The sequence below is a fragment of the Vidua macroura genome, chromosome 7, assembly GCF_024509145.1.
Source record: "Vidua macroura isolate BioBank_ID:100142 chromosome 7, ASM2450914v1, whole genome shotgun sequence".
NCBI classification, from domain to species: domain Eukaryota; kingdom Metazoa; phylum Chordata; class Aves; order Passeriformes; family Viduidae; genus Vidua; species Vidua macroura.
In genome coordinates this window covers 8,477,913-8,492,587 of record NC_071577.1, presented here as the reverse complement: position 1 = coordinate 8,492,587, position 14,675 = coordinate 8,477,913, and the positions used below count along the sequence as shown (strand labels likewise).

The 14,675-nt window shown below is 40.8% G+C and overlaps 1 protein-coding gene across 1 annotated transcript in view; it reads right to left on the bottom strand.

The window, feature by feature from the left end:
- Positions 1-14,675, bottom strand: part of ZNF804A (zinc finger protein 804A) — a 45,562-nt gene that overhangs the window by 7,815 nt on the left and 23,072 nt on the right. The window contains exon 3 of the mRNA XM_053982449.1: positions 372-502. Coding sequence (XP_053838424.1) covers positions 372-502 — 131 coding nt within the window. The remainder of the gene's footprint in view (positions 1-371; positions 503-14,675) is intronic.

Sequence of the window (14,675 nt, the reverse complement as noted above, 5' to 3'; positions counted from 1 at the left end):
GCAGAGATCTGTTACATCCTAGAGAGACAGACTGTGTTCCTCACCTCATCAATGAAGTAGTGTCAGCCTGCAAATGCATGACCTAGTTCACTCAGCTTTCAACCAAAGTGCCTGCTTTTATGAAATATATATGAAACACATCTTTTTTTAAACTAAAAATATGTGTCATTTTAGCTCAGCTGAAAAAGCAGTGTTAAACATTCATTCCTGAACACAGTGTGAATCAAATACTGTGCACAGAATGCTTCCAGAACACCCTAAAAATTCATGTGTGTGGCTACAGCCAAGGCTCTCCTGCATCCCACAGCACCAGCTAACAGTGGAGGGCTTATTTAAAAGTATCTTTTCTGTTTGAGCAGCAATGGACTTACCAGGTTCTCTCTTTCCTTAGCTCAGCTAGCTTGTGCAAACGTTGAAGGGCTTTCTCCTGTTTTCTTTCATCTTTTCGCGACTTAGATGCTACATTTCGAGCAAACTCCCTCTGCTTCAGTTCCTTCAGCCTCTGCAAGAAACAGTCACATAATGTGCATAAAAACCCCTGGGATGAGAAACATTGTAATGACTCTTGCTTGCTGCGAAGTGCCCACAGCATCAATTATTCCAAACCTAACCATTCAACAAATTTCAGGATTTCAAGGGAATAACCAAAATACCTAGAGATAGGTTAGCCAGGCTACAGACAACCTGGCAAATTTTACTGTAGCTTTTGTGATGACGTAGATCAGTAGGATGAGGCAAAGTTCACCCAGAATTTTGTTCGTGATTCCTCCCCAAAACATTCCCCACTGTGTAACTGCTTTTTGAGATATCAATAAAAAATGAGAGCAGCCCAGGTATTTTTCTGCAAAGCCTCTCAAAAGCCTACTGACCCTTCCCCCCTCCCAGATGATACCAAATCTGGAATTTTTCTGCCTGAGATTCTGGGCACAGCACTTGTCACTGCTGCTCTGGGGAAGGTCCCTGTCTTCAGGGGCCTTCAAGCTCTTCCCTTCAGCTTCCCACGGTCCCTCTGGCTCTTCCCTGCCATGCTATCAGCATGCCAACACCTGCAAAACTCCTGAGAGCTTCTGTCCTGCCATCCCAGGCATTATTAGAGCTGTTAAAGGGTCCTGACCCAGCAGGGATCTCCAAGGGATGAAATGGACAGAGAAATCTTGTGTTCTGAAATGGGGATATAGTCCCTTTGAAGGAGCCTGTGTTTCCTGCTCTCACTGGTGTCTTACACAGCAGTTGTGTTGGAACACTGGATGCTGAGAATTTTAAACTTTTTGTGCTGAAAGGCACAGACCCACAATAGAACACTGCATTTGACCTGAGGCTGTGGAGAAGACTTCCAGAATTGATTAATAGCACTGGGATTATGGGTGTGTAGTTGGTTAGAAGTGTGTAATATCACAAGGTGGAAAACTTAGAGTTTGGGGTTTTAGAATATAGAAATAAATATGAAGCAGGATGGAGGTTTTAGGGCAGAGGCAGGTTGTTCTTTTTCACCTCCTTCTTCCTTTTTCTTCCTGGGTTTGGGTGATGTTTTGTAATTGGACAGAAAAGTCTGCATGGCAGGCTTCCAGAGATCAGTTATTGGGTTAAAAGGGAAAACAATCTAGGTGTCATTTCTTAATGGGATAGTTAAGTTTTAAAAGACCTTGTAACAAGAGATAGTTGGCCATTTTGTGCCTTGCTAATGAAAGGCTGCAGAACTGGTGGCTGTGAGGCTGTGACACTGATAAGAAACAATAAACACCTGAGTCTGAACATGAAACACCATCTCAAGTGCCTTCAAGCCCGACCTCGACACAGTTCTACAGATACAACCAGGATCTCATGGGATTTTATCTCCAGCCTGCTTCTTTGGGAAGGGAAGTGCTCAGCTCTGATTCTCCACACCAAAAGGGAATCTCGTTTTCTTTACATCACAGAAGGACAATATGCAGGGGTCTCCCTGTTCTTCATGCCAGCAAAATGTATTCCAGGAGGTCCCAAACCCCACTGGTCCTCATTGTGCCCTGATTATGGCTCAAAGTTCGATGACATTGTCTTCCAAAACCATAATCTCACAATTCTGGGAAGAACCGAGTAATTTGCCGCCCCATTTTAGTGTCCAGGGCTAATGACTGGCCATGAACAGTGGCCACAGTGATTTGTAGAAACAAAAACTCGAACTTCAAATTGTTTGAGGGGTATTAAGAGCTTTTGATACCACTGCTGGCACACATAACACATACACAGAATAGAGTTTGCAAAACACATCAGCGGTGTCCTCCTGCTCCTTCTCAATTCTTTTCATTTCACCCCTTTTGTGAATTTTCTTTCCCCTATTCACAGAAAGATATCTCACACATACCATCTGGCTCTTGGCGACACATGGTTAGTTTTAGGTGGCTCTGCAAGTGGCAAGCAGTTGGACTCCATCATCCTGATGGGTCCAACCCAGCTTGAGATATTCTTAGAGTCAGTCACACACTGAATTAGTCTTTGCCATTTTGGGTGATGGTAACACTATTTGGGCAGCCCATTCAATGCCAAGAAATAAATATGAAGAAACATGCAGAGAAAACAGACTTGCAGAAAAATGAGTGCCACTCTCTATTTTCAAGTTTGGCATTCTTTTTCAAATGCCTGAATATCCTTGATAGATAGAGAAAAATAATCTGAAATGTAATCACATCTTCCACCATTTATTTTTTATAAATTTCAAAATTTTCTACTGATAAGAAATTTGTTTTATTACACTAATACAGTGTAAGGTTATAAGTACACTCAAATCTAGATGCATGATATCTTTTTTCCCAGAAAAAAAAAAAAAAAAAAAAACAAACTTGAAGAGTGGAGCATCTTTGTTGAACATATCTTACCCTTGTGCACTCTTGTTTTTCTAGATAGCATGATACTGACCCTGCCTCCCACCAGCCACTCATGAAACCTGAAGTACTTCATTTCATAGGCAACTTCTGAGTACTCAAAATCGCAAGAGAAGAGATGAAATTTGCTCCTTCATCTCCTCACCTCCAGCCCTTGGCACTTAAAGAGAGGATTTGATTGCATTTGTGGAGCTCAGTATTTTTTCAGGGTGTTTTTCCCCTGCAGTGCTAAGCAAAGAAGTAAGTGAGAAGGAAGGGAACAAAAGGAAGATAATAGGGCGCTGTCTCACACGGTTTAAAAAGGAGAAGCTGAGGTGTATACAAATCCATAATCACCTCGCAGCTGCAGTACTTTTCTGCAATTACTGGGATGATTACAATTAGTGATTTGAGCCTGACCAGATTCTGAACCCTTTAGTCTTGCTGCAAAGTTAGCAGCACTCCACGCCTGTTCTCAATTTTTAAGCAATTAAATTGTTCTCCTTGGATGGCTACAAGTAGGTGTGGCACAAGTTTTGTGCGCTCAGCCTTTGCCTGCTCTTCTCGGGAATCCAGAGCTGCCCTTCTGTCAGAGCTCCTGGTAGGTACACTCTCCCTTTCCTGGACAGAAAACTGGTCTTAGCAGAAAGTGAACGACTTTGGGCTTTGTTTCTTTTCTTCTCACAACTGGAATCTCAGTCTTTCATGGAGTGCTTTAACAATCTGCAAAGAATATACTTGGCAGCCCCTGAGGTCTTTATTCTGCAAATGCATGTCTAAGTGGAATTCCTCCTACTTCTAAACCACAAGACATGCACCTGGTCTTTAAAAAAAAAAATGCTATTTCCTTTAAATAAAAGATCACCTAAATTAGTAACTGCGTCCCCTCCATTTTTTCTTTTTTTTGATACTGTAGCTATTTTCTGCTCTGTTTTTTTTAGCCATGTGATGAACTATCATCACCTGCATTCCCTTACTGTACTCAGTCATGCTTGGGATTGCTGGCACTGCATTTATGCTGCCCTTAGTTGGGAAAAACTGTTGGTTTCACTTGAATTATGCAAATGAAAATGAGCTATTACCCAATCATACCATTAGTCCATGCATTGTAAGCATCAGAAAGACCCCCCCTAAAGATGTTCAAAGTAAATAGCAGCAACAGAAAAACAAGTGTGACTTGTTCCTATAAACCGCCTTTTCCTTATCATTTTTCTGCCTTTGCCTGTGGCAGAGCTGTTCACTAATGCTAACTTCAATAGCTAGTTTAATGCCTGTTATGTTTAGGTTTTTCCATGGATCAGTAGGCAAATAATTAACAGGCAGGGACACTGTATTGAATTCCCTCCTGATTTTCCTCTGCTTATAAAGCAGCACAAAAACGTGTGTGACCCAGCCAGCAGAGTTCAACCAGCAGTTCACAATGAATAATTAAATGACATTTCTCCAAGAGACCTAAGTGCCTTCATCATTATCCTGATACACTGGATTGCCACGTTGGAGGTGCAGAGCACGGAGCCCTCGGTTTGCAAATGACTTTGCCCAGCCTGAAGGGATGGGAAGCCTGACCCTGATTCTCCTGCCTTGTAATGCGATCCTGCAACTGGGCTGCTTTGCCTGGGAGCTGGGTTATTTTAACAAATCTAACTGTAACACAGGGCCTGAAGCAGAAATATTCCAGCTATTTCTAAAAGACTCAGTCAGGTATCTTAGTGCACGCCCGGTACGTCGTGCTGAGCCGAGGCTCATCAGTCCAGACGAAAAGCAGGATTTTACAGAATTCTGTGTACCTATGCATGGATGAAACTCTCCAGGAGATGGCCACAAGAGCTCCAAACTCAGGTGTGGCTGCACTTCACTCACAGACATAGAGTCTTGGTGTTCCCAAACTTGCTGAGGAAGACAAGTGTAAGAAAAATCAAGGGAATCCTAAGAGGATTTCCAAAAGGAAATTCCTGGTCTCTTCACTTCACCCTTGTCTTCCCCATTTACATTTCATTTCAGCATGCTGCTTTTCAAAAAGTTTCCTAATTCTGGATTTCCTTATTATGAGTTTCCTATTTCTCCACTGCATTTTATAAAAGAGAAGCCACAAGCCCAGATTCTGTTGCCAGAGCCAGGTGCCTGAAATCCCCCCCTGGATCAAATCATCTCAAAACCAAAGACAACTTATGGCATTACATAATGTACTTCTTATATCATTATTACAAGCCTTTTGCCACCCTGGAAAGTGGCTGTTGGCTTTTTTCTTTTTTTTTTTTTTTTATCCCAAGATTTAAACACTTGTAGCATTAGCCCTTTAAACTAATGGACATTCAAAAGACAGAGAAGGCATTAATTAATAAAAAGTCCCAGGACAACAAAATCATGTAAAGGCTGAACAGTGAAACCCAATGTACATGAATACTAGGGCATTAAGGTGTTAAAATGAAGGGGAGGGGAAAAAAAAAAACCCAGACTTAAATAATTTTATAACTTTGAACATATAACTTAATGTTGTCAGAACTGACTCTGAAGAAAAGCAGTGAGATTTTTAACAAAGTTTATGAGACTGAAGGGGAAGTCATAACAAGCATCAGGATTGATACAGGCTCTCTCTGTGGTGCTAATATCTCACAGAAAAAACAGCCACAAAGGTATCATCTAAGGACTGCTTATTCAAACAGGCTCTCATAAACTATCCTTGCAAAGCTTATCTAGGAACAGCTTTAACAGGGTCAGGAACCAATGGGAACAGTTTTTATAATAGCAGGAGTCAGAAAGATGTCTGTCAGGGGATTTTAGGGCAGTGCAGTTCAGATATTATTATGCTAATTCACTTTTGACCTTAGATTAACAATTAAATTACCTAGACTTTTACAATGCTGAAAATACGTAGCTATAAATTCACTTTCTGATCAATGGAAGTATAAAATTACAGAATTTAACAGCCGTGACATCAAATTTTGATGCTTTATTGTCTTCTCATTTTATCAGGAAAAATGATTGTATTCCCAGTAGTCACTAAATCATTAATTTATGTGGTTTTAGCTTTTGAAAATAACTCATCAAAATAAAAGGCCAAGCTCACTCCTCCTCCACCTGCCCAGCCAGCGACAGGCTGGGATCATGAAGACATGGGATATTCAGTGCTGCATGTGCATCCCAAGTCCAGCAGGAGATCCCAAGTTCCCCAGATCCTGTCCTTCCTATAACTCCACTGGCACCCTAAAAGAAGCTGGAAGTCCACTGCAGCTCCTTCATGCCCTTCAAAAATTTCCTAATTACCTAAACATGAACAACAGCAGTGTGGTGGAAGTGGGACAAAACTGGCATTTGGATTTATTTTTTAAAAAATCTCTTCCCTCGAAATCTAAACATATTTTTAATAAAGCTATTTTTTGCTTGTGTTCAATTTATTAAAAAAAATATGATATGTAATGAGTATTAACATGAGTGTTGCTTAGCTTCCAGTGATGATTCTAGAAGCTGTGCATATTCCCCTCTCTCTGGATGCTGCAGGACTGCAGGCAGGAACTCCCTGTTAGCTGGGATGGGATACTGCTGCTTTATGTGAATTCTGGTGTGGCAAACAGTGTGACAAGAGCTCATCAGATAAACACTTGTCACACCAAAGCAGATTAGTATCTTTCACAAAGAGGATCGAGCTTAATCAATTATAAATAATAACTGACTAGAACACAGCTCATGTAACACCTGTAAATGCTCAAATGGGGAATGAAATATGCCATTTAAAGCAGAAAACATGGCTTACTAAGATGTAAAATGCACATATTTTTCTTCTGTCTTCAGTGGTTTGTGAGAGCACATATATGTTTTACTGTTCTGCAGCTGGAGGCCCCTTCACACAGCACAACAGGGCAGCATCTCGTCCCTTGTGCTCTGGTCTTCAATTCTACATACTTTTCATGACAATAGCTTTCACATTATTATTTTAAAAAATAAATTCTCCTCTTGTAAAGATTAGAGGAAAAAAATTAAAGTTCCAAGAAAATGATAGTATAATACCCAAAGAATTATAATACCCTGTTAGTGCTGCAGGCCTTCCCTAGCAGAAGTTACATGAGGCACATTATTTCCACAGAAAGGAGAAATCAAGAAGAAATTAATAGACTTTTTTCTTTCTTTTTCATGCTGCCACCATGGAATTAATTGTTATGATAAGTTCCTGAAAGAGACAAGGAACAAGGGTTTTTGGGGTTTTTTTTAACAGCACTCCATGGGAAGTTGCTGACAGGATAAGGGAAAGCTTCCTGCCAGGGGGGTGGCACCAGGACATGTCACCACGAGGGGCTGGGGCATCTCCAGCCCTGCAGAAATTCCAGAATTGAACGTGAAAAGTCCCATTTACCTGATCTTGTCTCCACTCCTTCCAAACACCGTTTGTAGGATTTCTGTCTCGTGCAGGAGTCACCTCCTCACATTATCAGAGTATGGATCATACTGGACACTCACTTTTGCTTTTAAGAGGCCTTTAAAAAATATCATGAATCTGTTTTGCTGGCTGAGCAATAACTTTCAGTTTGTTCCAAGTTAGGAACTGCTTCTGCCTGCCTCTGCCTGTGGCTGTTTGCATCTCACATTGAGCTGCAAAATTTAAAACTTTTCTTAAACACCAAGAACCCCACAACTTTGCAACAGAACCACATTGTAAATGATGAGATAATAAGCTCTCCAGATGACAACAAATAATATACAGGCTGTGAATAATCCTTTTCCCCTCATATTTCTACCACAGATTGCAGCCATTCCCTCCTGATGGTCTTTTAATATTAGAAGAAATCTAACACACACACGGTTATATGCAGGATTTAAAAATAGCAAGTCCTTGGAGCCCATAATATTCCTGAAAAGGTTGATTCAGTAGATGTGAAACTGCTCTTTCTCTAGCAGTGTCATGAGCATCATCCCAGACTGGGAAGGAAGTGGGGATGAATTCAGAGGAAAGGAAGGTTGGTGTTCCTTTACCCATCCATCATGGGCCTGGTGAGAAAATGAGATTCTTCATGACGCAGAGGATTTTTCACTAACTTCAAATGAATTGATGTGATGCAAATTTTCTCAAACTACTCTAAGTTGCTCATGAGCACACTTGTACAATACACAGTAGTACACTTTGTTGTGCAGTCTGCAAAAGAGAACTGCTGAGACAGCTCTTACATTTAAAGCCTACCAATATATATAAAATACATGCATTATGTTACACAACTGAAAATTCATATTAGTCTTTTCTAATTTTCTAATATAAAGACTGAAATTAATTTTTCATGAAACATAATTAGTTTTTGAGACTACATATTTGTGTTGAAGCATCCTGTAGAGTGTCTCAAGTTAGATTTTTCTACCTAACTTTATGGGGAAAAATAAATTACTCTTGAGCTTAAAATGAAAAGCAAAACCTAATGAAAACATTACTGCCTCAGAATCAGGAGGAAAATCATAACATTAAATATTTTTCACACTTGCACCTGTAAGATACATGAAAGCTAGTTACCCTTGATGAATATCACACTAATTACTCTTGATTATGTAACTGCAAAAGATATACAAGGGAGCAATAGAAGGAAAAAGAGATTTCTTAGCTCTTTTTCTTTTCTCTCTCAAATTATCTGCCAGAAACAAACACATACTTCATTATGGGATGATTAATGTTCTTCCCAGCACAAGAAGCCTCACTTGATTTGACACCCTTCTGGTGCCTGTGCATTTCTGCTCCTCTCCAGCATCCCCTGCTGCAGGATGCAGATAGCACTGCAGCTGAACAAGGCTCCAGGACTCTGACAAATAACAGGTTATGAAGCATAAATTAACACTTCTGTTGCTTTTGTTTTAAGATAACTATGTTTCCTGAACCTGACTTAATGGCTGCAGTGTTGCCATTGTGCAAAAACATTGTTTTAAGCCTGCAGAACTGCTGAGCGTTGCACACTGAATATTTCACTGTGATAGCTACTAACCACGTGTGTAACAACAGCCTGGGCTTACTGCAAGCTGCAGGGTATTTTTTTGTTAGCTTCAGCAAAAATCAGCTGAATATTCCATAAATAATAAGGACACACAAAGGAAACAACACAGAACTACAGAATTAGCATCTCACCTATCAAAATAATTTTACCAGATAATGAAAAGAGCATGAAGCTGACACAGGCTTCTACATCTGGGAAGTGGTTACAGAGTCTGTAGTTTAAAGGTATTTATTTTAATAATTCTAGGCCTGATTATACTTCCCTTGAAGTCAATGGGGAAACTCCTGCTGAGCTCATGGGGAGAGGAGGTTTCAAATTCAGCATGAAAGTTTTCAGCAACCCTTAAGAAAGCTTTCTTAGTTACAAAGATTAAAGACAAGATTGGTACACATCATTTCTTTAAGGGTCACTTCCCCCCCGCCAAAAAAAAAAAAAAAAAAAACGAACAAAAAAACCCCAAAAACCTCAAGAAAACAAAGAAAATAAAACAAAAAAAACCCTCAAAAAACCCCCACATGTAATGTTGTAAATCCTGACAAGTAAATGTTTATTCCTATATTATTGATAGAGAAAAGAGCTTAACTCCACCCCTCTGGGAATACCCACATGGCCAAAAATATGGGGTGTCCTAAGCAGCCACAGCTCCTCTTCCCAGCTTTGGATCATTTCAGACATCAGGTGCCATTCCCTGGTCCCACAGCATGATCCACCACTATTCCTTTCACTCCAGCACCAAAGTTTATACATCCAGAATAATCTTTCTGAGCATGGCATATCCAATATTTTCTCATTTGACTTTACTGCAACCAAAACACTGATCCCAGGAGCCACTGCTTCCTGATATTTTCAGGTGGGCACCAACCACTGAATGAGAAATGTTGATCTGTGCTTTATTTTCTGGCCAGTTACAATTTTCTATGCATAAATACTGACAGCTCCACAACATTTCTTTTCAAGTCTATCCAGAGAGCTCTAAGCGAATGGAAAAATCCCTGTCTGATCAGCATTCATATTCCATAAAGCATTTCACAGGAGCCACCACTTCTTCACCAGGAAATCCTCTCAGAGGAAGGTCACCTCTACACCTCTTTGGAGAGGGAAAATTGGATTTCCCTTTAGAATGGCTCTGCAGTAGGATTAGGTTACAAAATGGACACTCCCATCAACACACAAGATTGCATGGCTCAGCTGCTTTTTGCTCATTTTGGAGACCACTTTGCTGTTTTCTGCATGAATAATGTACTTGGCACCTCTGAGTTCTTTGAGACTCCATGCAACAACTCTTCACTCCAGTGTCCTCCAACACCTACCAGTGTCCACTGGCATTTATCAGCTTTCCACAGTGGTCACTGTGTCTCCAGCACTGAAGTTCTCTCTAGGATCCTGCTGCTATTCTGACTCTTACTCCATCCCGGCTGCAGGAGGACATAATACCCTTTCTACAAGTTAAAAATTGATAGCAGGCATTTTTGGTCTATGTTTTCTAGTTTCAGCCTCTTTGGTCAGTGACATTTTAGGAAAGTCTGCCACAGAGATTGAAATGAACCTACCAAATCTTAAATCTTTCTAATCTATACAATATGCACAGTGACCAAAAATGAGGAATTAGAATTTACAGTTAGGTCTTCTAAAGGTTATTTCCCATAACCCTTGAAGGATACACTAATAACTGATGGGCTGGAGGAGGCACATGAATTCCCCCAAAGTGAGCTCTTTATTTTAGTTCTTTATGTCAGAGCTAAATCACAATTCCTTTCTCATACCACTTTTTATGTTGGATCACTGAGCTGTCCAAAGCCTCTGCTCACAAATTGCTTCTCAGCAGCAGGATCTGGTCCTTGCCACCCTTACCCCAGGACCATGACAAGCTTCCTGAAAGAACATAAATCTGACCAATGAAAACTGAGACAAGAATGAGCCTTTGCAATTTTTGACACATCTCAGCCACAACAAAGTGGAGCAGACAAAATCTTAGTTATCCTTAAGCCAACCTGTAATACTGTACACACAGAGCCCTTGGAGGGAAACACCAGATTACAGAAAAGAATCTTAAATATAAAGGCTGCATCTTACAAGGCAAGATCAATTAATATCAGGATTTGATAGATGTTTTCAGTTTCAGTGATGCAGATGAAGCGTGTTGCAAAGTAACTCTGGAAAAACACCACTGATATTACAAAAAAAAAAAATGTTGGGCCAGCAAGTCTGTATTTATGTGTATCTCCTACTGCCCCACTGCTTCTGCAGAGTGAAATCTTAGCTGCAGAGCAGGGATGTGTGTATCACCATGCTATGTTAATAAAGTGCTCCTTTAATTATCAGTAAACCACAGCTTGGGGGCTGCTGTGGGAAACCAGGACTGTAACAGACTGTGACAGAGACTCCCAAAAGGACAAGCACAAGTTCACAGCAGGGGCCTTGCATGTGGAAGGAATGGGATGAATGGGATGGCAGCAGGGCCCCAGAGCTATAAACAACTCACTAATGCTACATTACTGCTTGCTAGAGGAATGCAACTTTAAAATATGGATAAAAGTGAGTTCAGGGATAAAAAGGAAATGAAGCCATGGTGAGGCCACATGCAGAGTGCTCTGTCCATTTCTGGGCTCCTCAGACAAGACAGACATGGAGCTCCCAAAGCAGGTTCAGTAGAGGGTGGCAAAGATGATGAAGGGACTGGAGCATCTCTCCTGAGGTAAGGCTGAGGGAGCTGGGGCTGTTCAGCCTTTAGAGGAGATGAGGAGGAGCCTCATCCCTGTCTGTCAGTGTCTGCAGGGATGTGTGAGAGGATGGACCAGGCTCTGCTCCGTGGTGCCCAGCAACACGACAAGAGGAGTGGGCACAAACTGATGCACACAGAGTTCTACCTGAACATCAGGAAGAACTTCTGAGCAATGGTCAAGCACTGAGCAGATTTCCCAGAGGGGCTGGGAAATCACTACAGATATTCCAGACTCTACAGATATTCCCTCACTACAGATATTCCAGACCATGTGATCTGGGATGACCCTGCTTGGGCAGGGAGGTTGGACCAGATGACCCACTGTGTTCCTTTCCAACCTGACCCAATCTGGGATTCTGTGAAAAATCCTCCAACATAACTAAAAATTATTATATATAGCAAATTTGACTTTTTGAAAATTATCATGAAGCACTGGATAAATAGCAACTAAGTGGAGCATGTATTTGTGCCAGTAAACACATAACAATGTCCCCAAATAGACCTGAGTGAGGAGAAAGAAACCATCAACATTAACTTCACCTTCTTCCTGGCACAGAGGATACCAACATTATACTCCCCCACATGAAGAATTCACATTACTGACAACTTGCAATGACACCTCGCTTTTCTTCTTCAGGGGGACCATTAACACCAGAAAAGAATCAGACACTAGAAAGCTTATTATAGCTGTATCATTGTCAGGAACAAGCTCTTATAATTAGATGATCTGGACTCTAAGTGCCTGTATGATCATAATTGGCCTAATAATAATTCTTTCTGTTAGGCTGTTAGGACTTTTGTTCAAGCTAAACTAACAAATTCCTGGCTTTGCACGCTGGGTGTGTTTCTTTCACCCCCATAAGTGCAGAAGGTGTTTGGCTGGGTACCCCAGCCTTGAGGAACACATGACAGAGCTGATGATGGCTACAGCAGGACCAGCTTTCTGTTTCAATACAACCCAGAAGGAATTCATTGCAATATTTCTTTACCCCAGTCAGATATTAACCTATCAGGAGATAATTTGCCCTTGATTAAGAATCACCAGGAAATTAAGAAAAACAATAATTAGCTAATAACGTAAAGCTCATTACCGAACGGAAACGTACCCAAATCTCAGTCCTGAAGGCAGAAAGCAATTCCTAAGGAAAACTGACATTAACCTGTTGTACCTTTTCTTTGCAGCAACAACAGCAAGGATAGAAATACATCCACTTGCATGATACAGGTTCCAATTTGCAAGGAAGACAGCACAGAGCACTACCTACAGCACTGAACTCTGAAATCTGAACTGCCATAAGCTCAAGGTTTGATGAAAAGAAGAAAAAATAGTCCATAAAAAGCCATCTATCTGACACATAAATAACAGGGGCAATTAACTAGGTGGACCTTCTGTATATCTCAGCAGAAGACAGATTTAAAATGTCTATACTCCATGTGAAGGTATTTTTGGATAAAGCATTGCCACAGAAAATGGAAAATAAGAGCAGAAGCTTTATCATCTCAAGGTCAACATAACTGTATGTTTACAAAAGTTTAAAAAGTGCCTCCCTCTCTTTCCCTACAGCAAACTCAAAGAAACAAAGTACTCAGCAACTAAGAACCATCGATGAGAGCTGTGAAACCCTTGCCTGCTCTTCCGACAAAGACAAGGAAAGAAAAAGAAAGAATCTTATTGTAAGAACTCCCAGCCCTGCTAACAAACCTCTCACCATCCTCAAGCACCACACAAGCACGGCTAGAGCACTCCACAATTAGTAAGTATTTACAGACCAGATTATCTGCTTTTGCACAAGATTTACACTATTGAATTGAAACAGTGTAAGTGCCTTTGCTGGTCTTTAATTTAGCAGGAGCACCCTGTGAGTGATCTCCCTATTTTCCTGGCTGATTCACCAAAGTAGTTGTATTTTTATTTTTGTCAACTGCACAATCTTTTTCTTTCTTGAAAGTCTTACAGGCATTTTTAGCGAGGAACAGAGGAAAACGTTTTCACAAATTTGGGTTAAAATTTCGTTATGTACTTCTTTTCCTACGAATAGCTGTAGAATTCAGAGGCAAATCATGACATTTCCTTATAGCCTACCAAAACTTTGGCTGCTTTCTCCACAAGTTATCTCCCATGGAAATGTAGATGTTTTAGATACCTGTTCCCAATCTTCACAACATCCCTTAAAGTAGGCTGGGCTGAAATTTTTACTTCTGCCTTAACATTTCCACATTCCTGCTTCAAGATTTTTTATCAAAATGCTGCAATGCCTCTGGGCTGGGATAGGGAAAAAAAAACAGGAAGACAGTTGTTGTTTTTTTCCACATACTCTCCCTTTTCTTACAAAATTGCCACAGATGAAGCTTAGGAAAGGTTTACAAAAGGCAGCACTTTTTTCTCTCCACACATTTTGGATTTATTGTTGGAATTCTCTCTCTCTCAATGCCATCAAAGTGACTCATCCTTCATGAAAGTTTTGAATCCATTCATCAAAATGTCATCCCTCAAAACTGTTTCTTGCCTGCTTGTTCAGGATGCCACTACAAAGTCACAGAGAGACTCAAAAAGGCTCAGGGAATTCATCAAATTCCAAAGCTGAGACAGCTCCTGAACAGAACTTATAGACTACCTCTAACACAAACATACACACATTAAAATGTCTTCCAGTTACAGTAAAAAGCACAATTCAGCAGAGCTGAAAGCTGAAAGACTGACCATCCTTACCAGGGTGACACAAAACCTCAGCACAGTACAGGGAGTGTTGAGAATGGCCTGTAATTAAAGGAAGGCATGACCAAACAGGCTTCAAACAAAGAAAAGCAGGAGACCCATTCACCATTCACTCAGATTTATTGTACTGCCCAAGTTGCCAAACAAAACAGCCTGTGCTTCAAACAAACTCTGCCTGAAAATCGAGCCAGTGGGAAGCAGCTGCCATGAAAAACCTTGCACAGGGCCGACACTGCATCTCATTTCTGATTTGAGACTGCTTAGAATAGGCTGAAACCCCCATGGGCCATTTCATGTTGTCCTGCCTTAACACAGGCAGAGATCAGCTAAGTCATAGATCACTCCCAGAATAAGGCAGGAGAACAGTTTCATCACTCCAAATATTTCTTCTTTCAGGGTCATTTCCCATTTCACCATTCTGCAAAGGCAGCACCAGA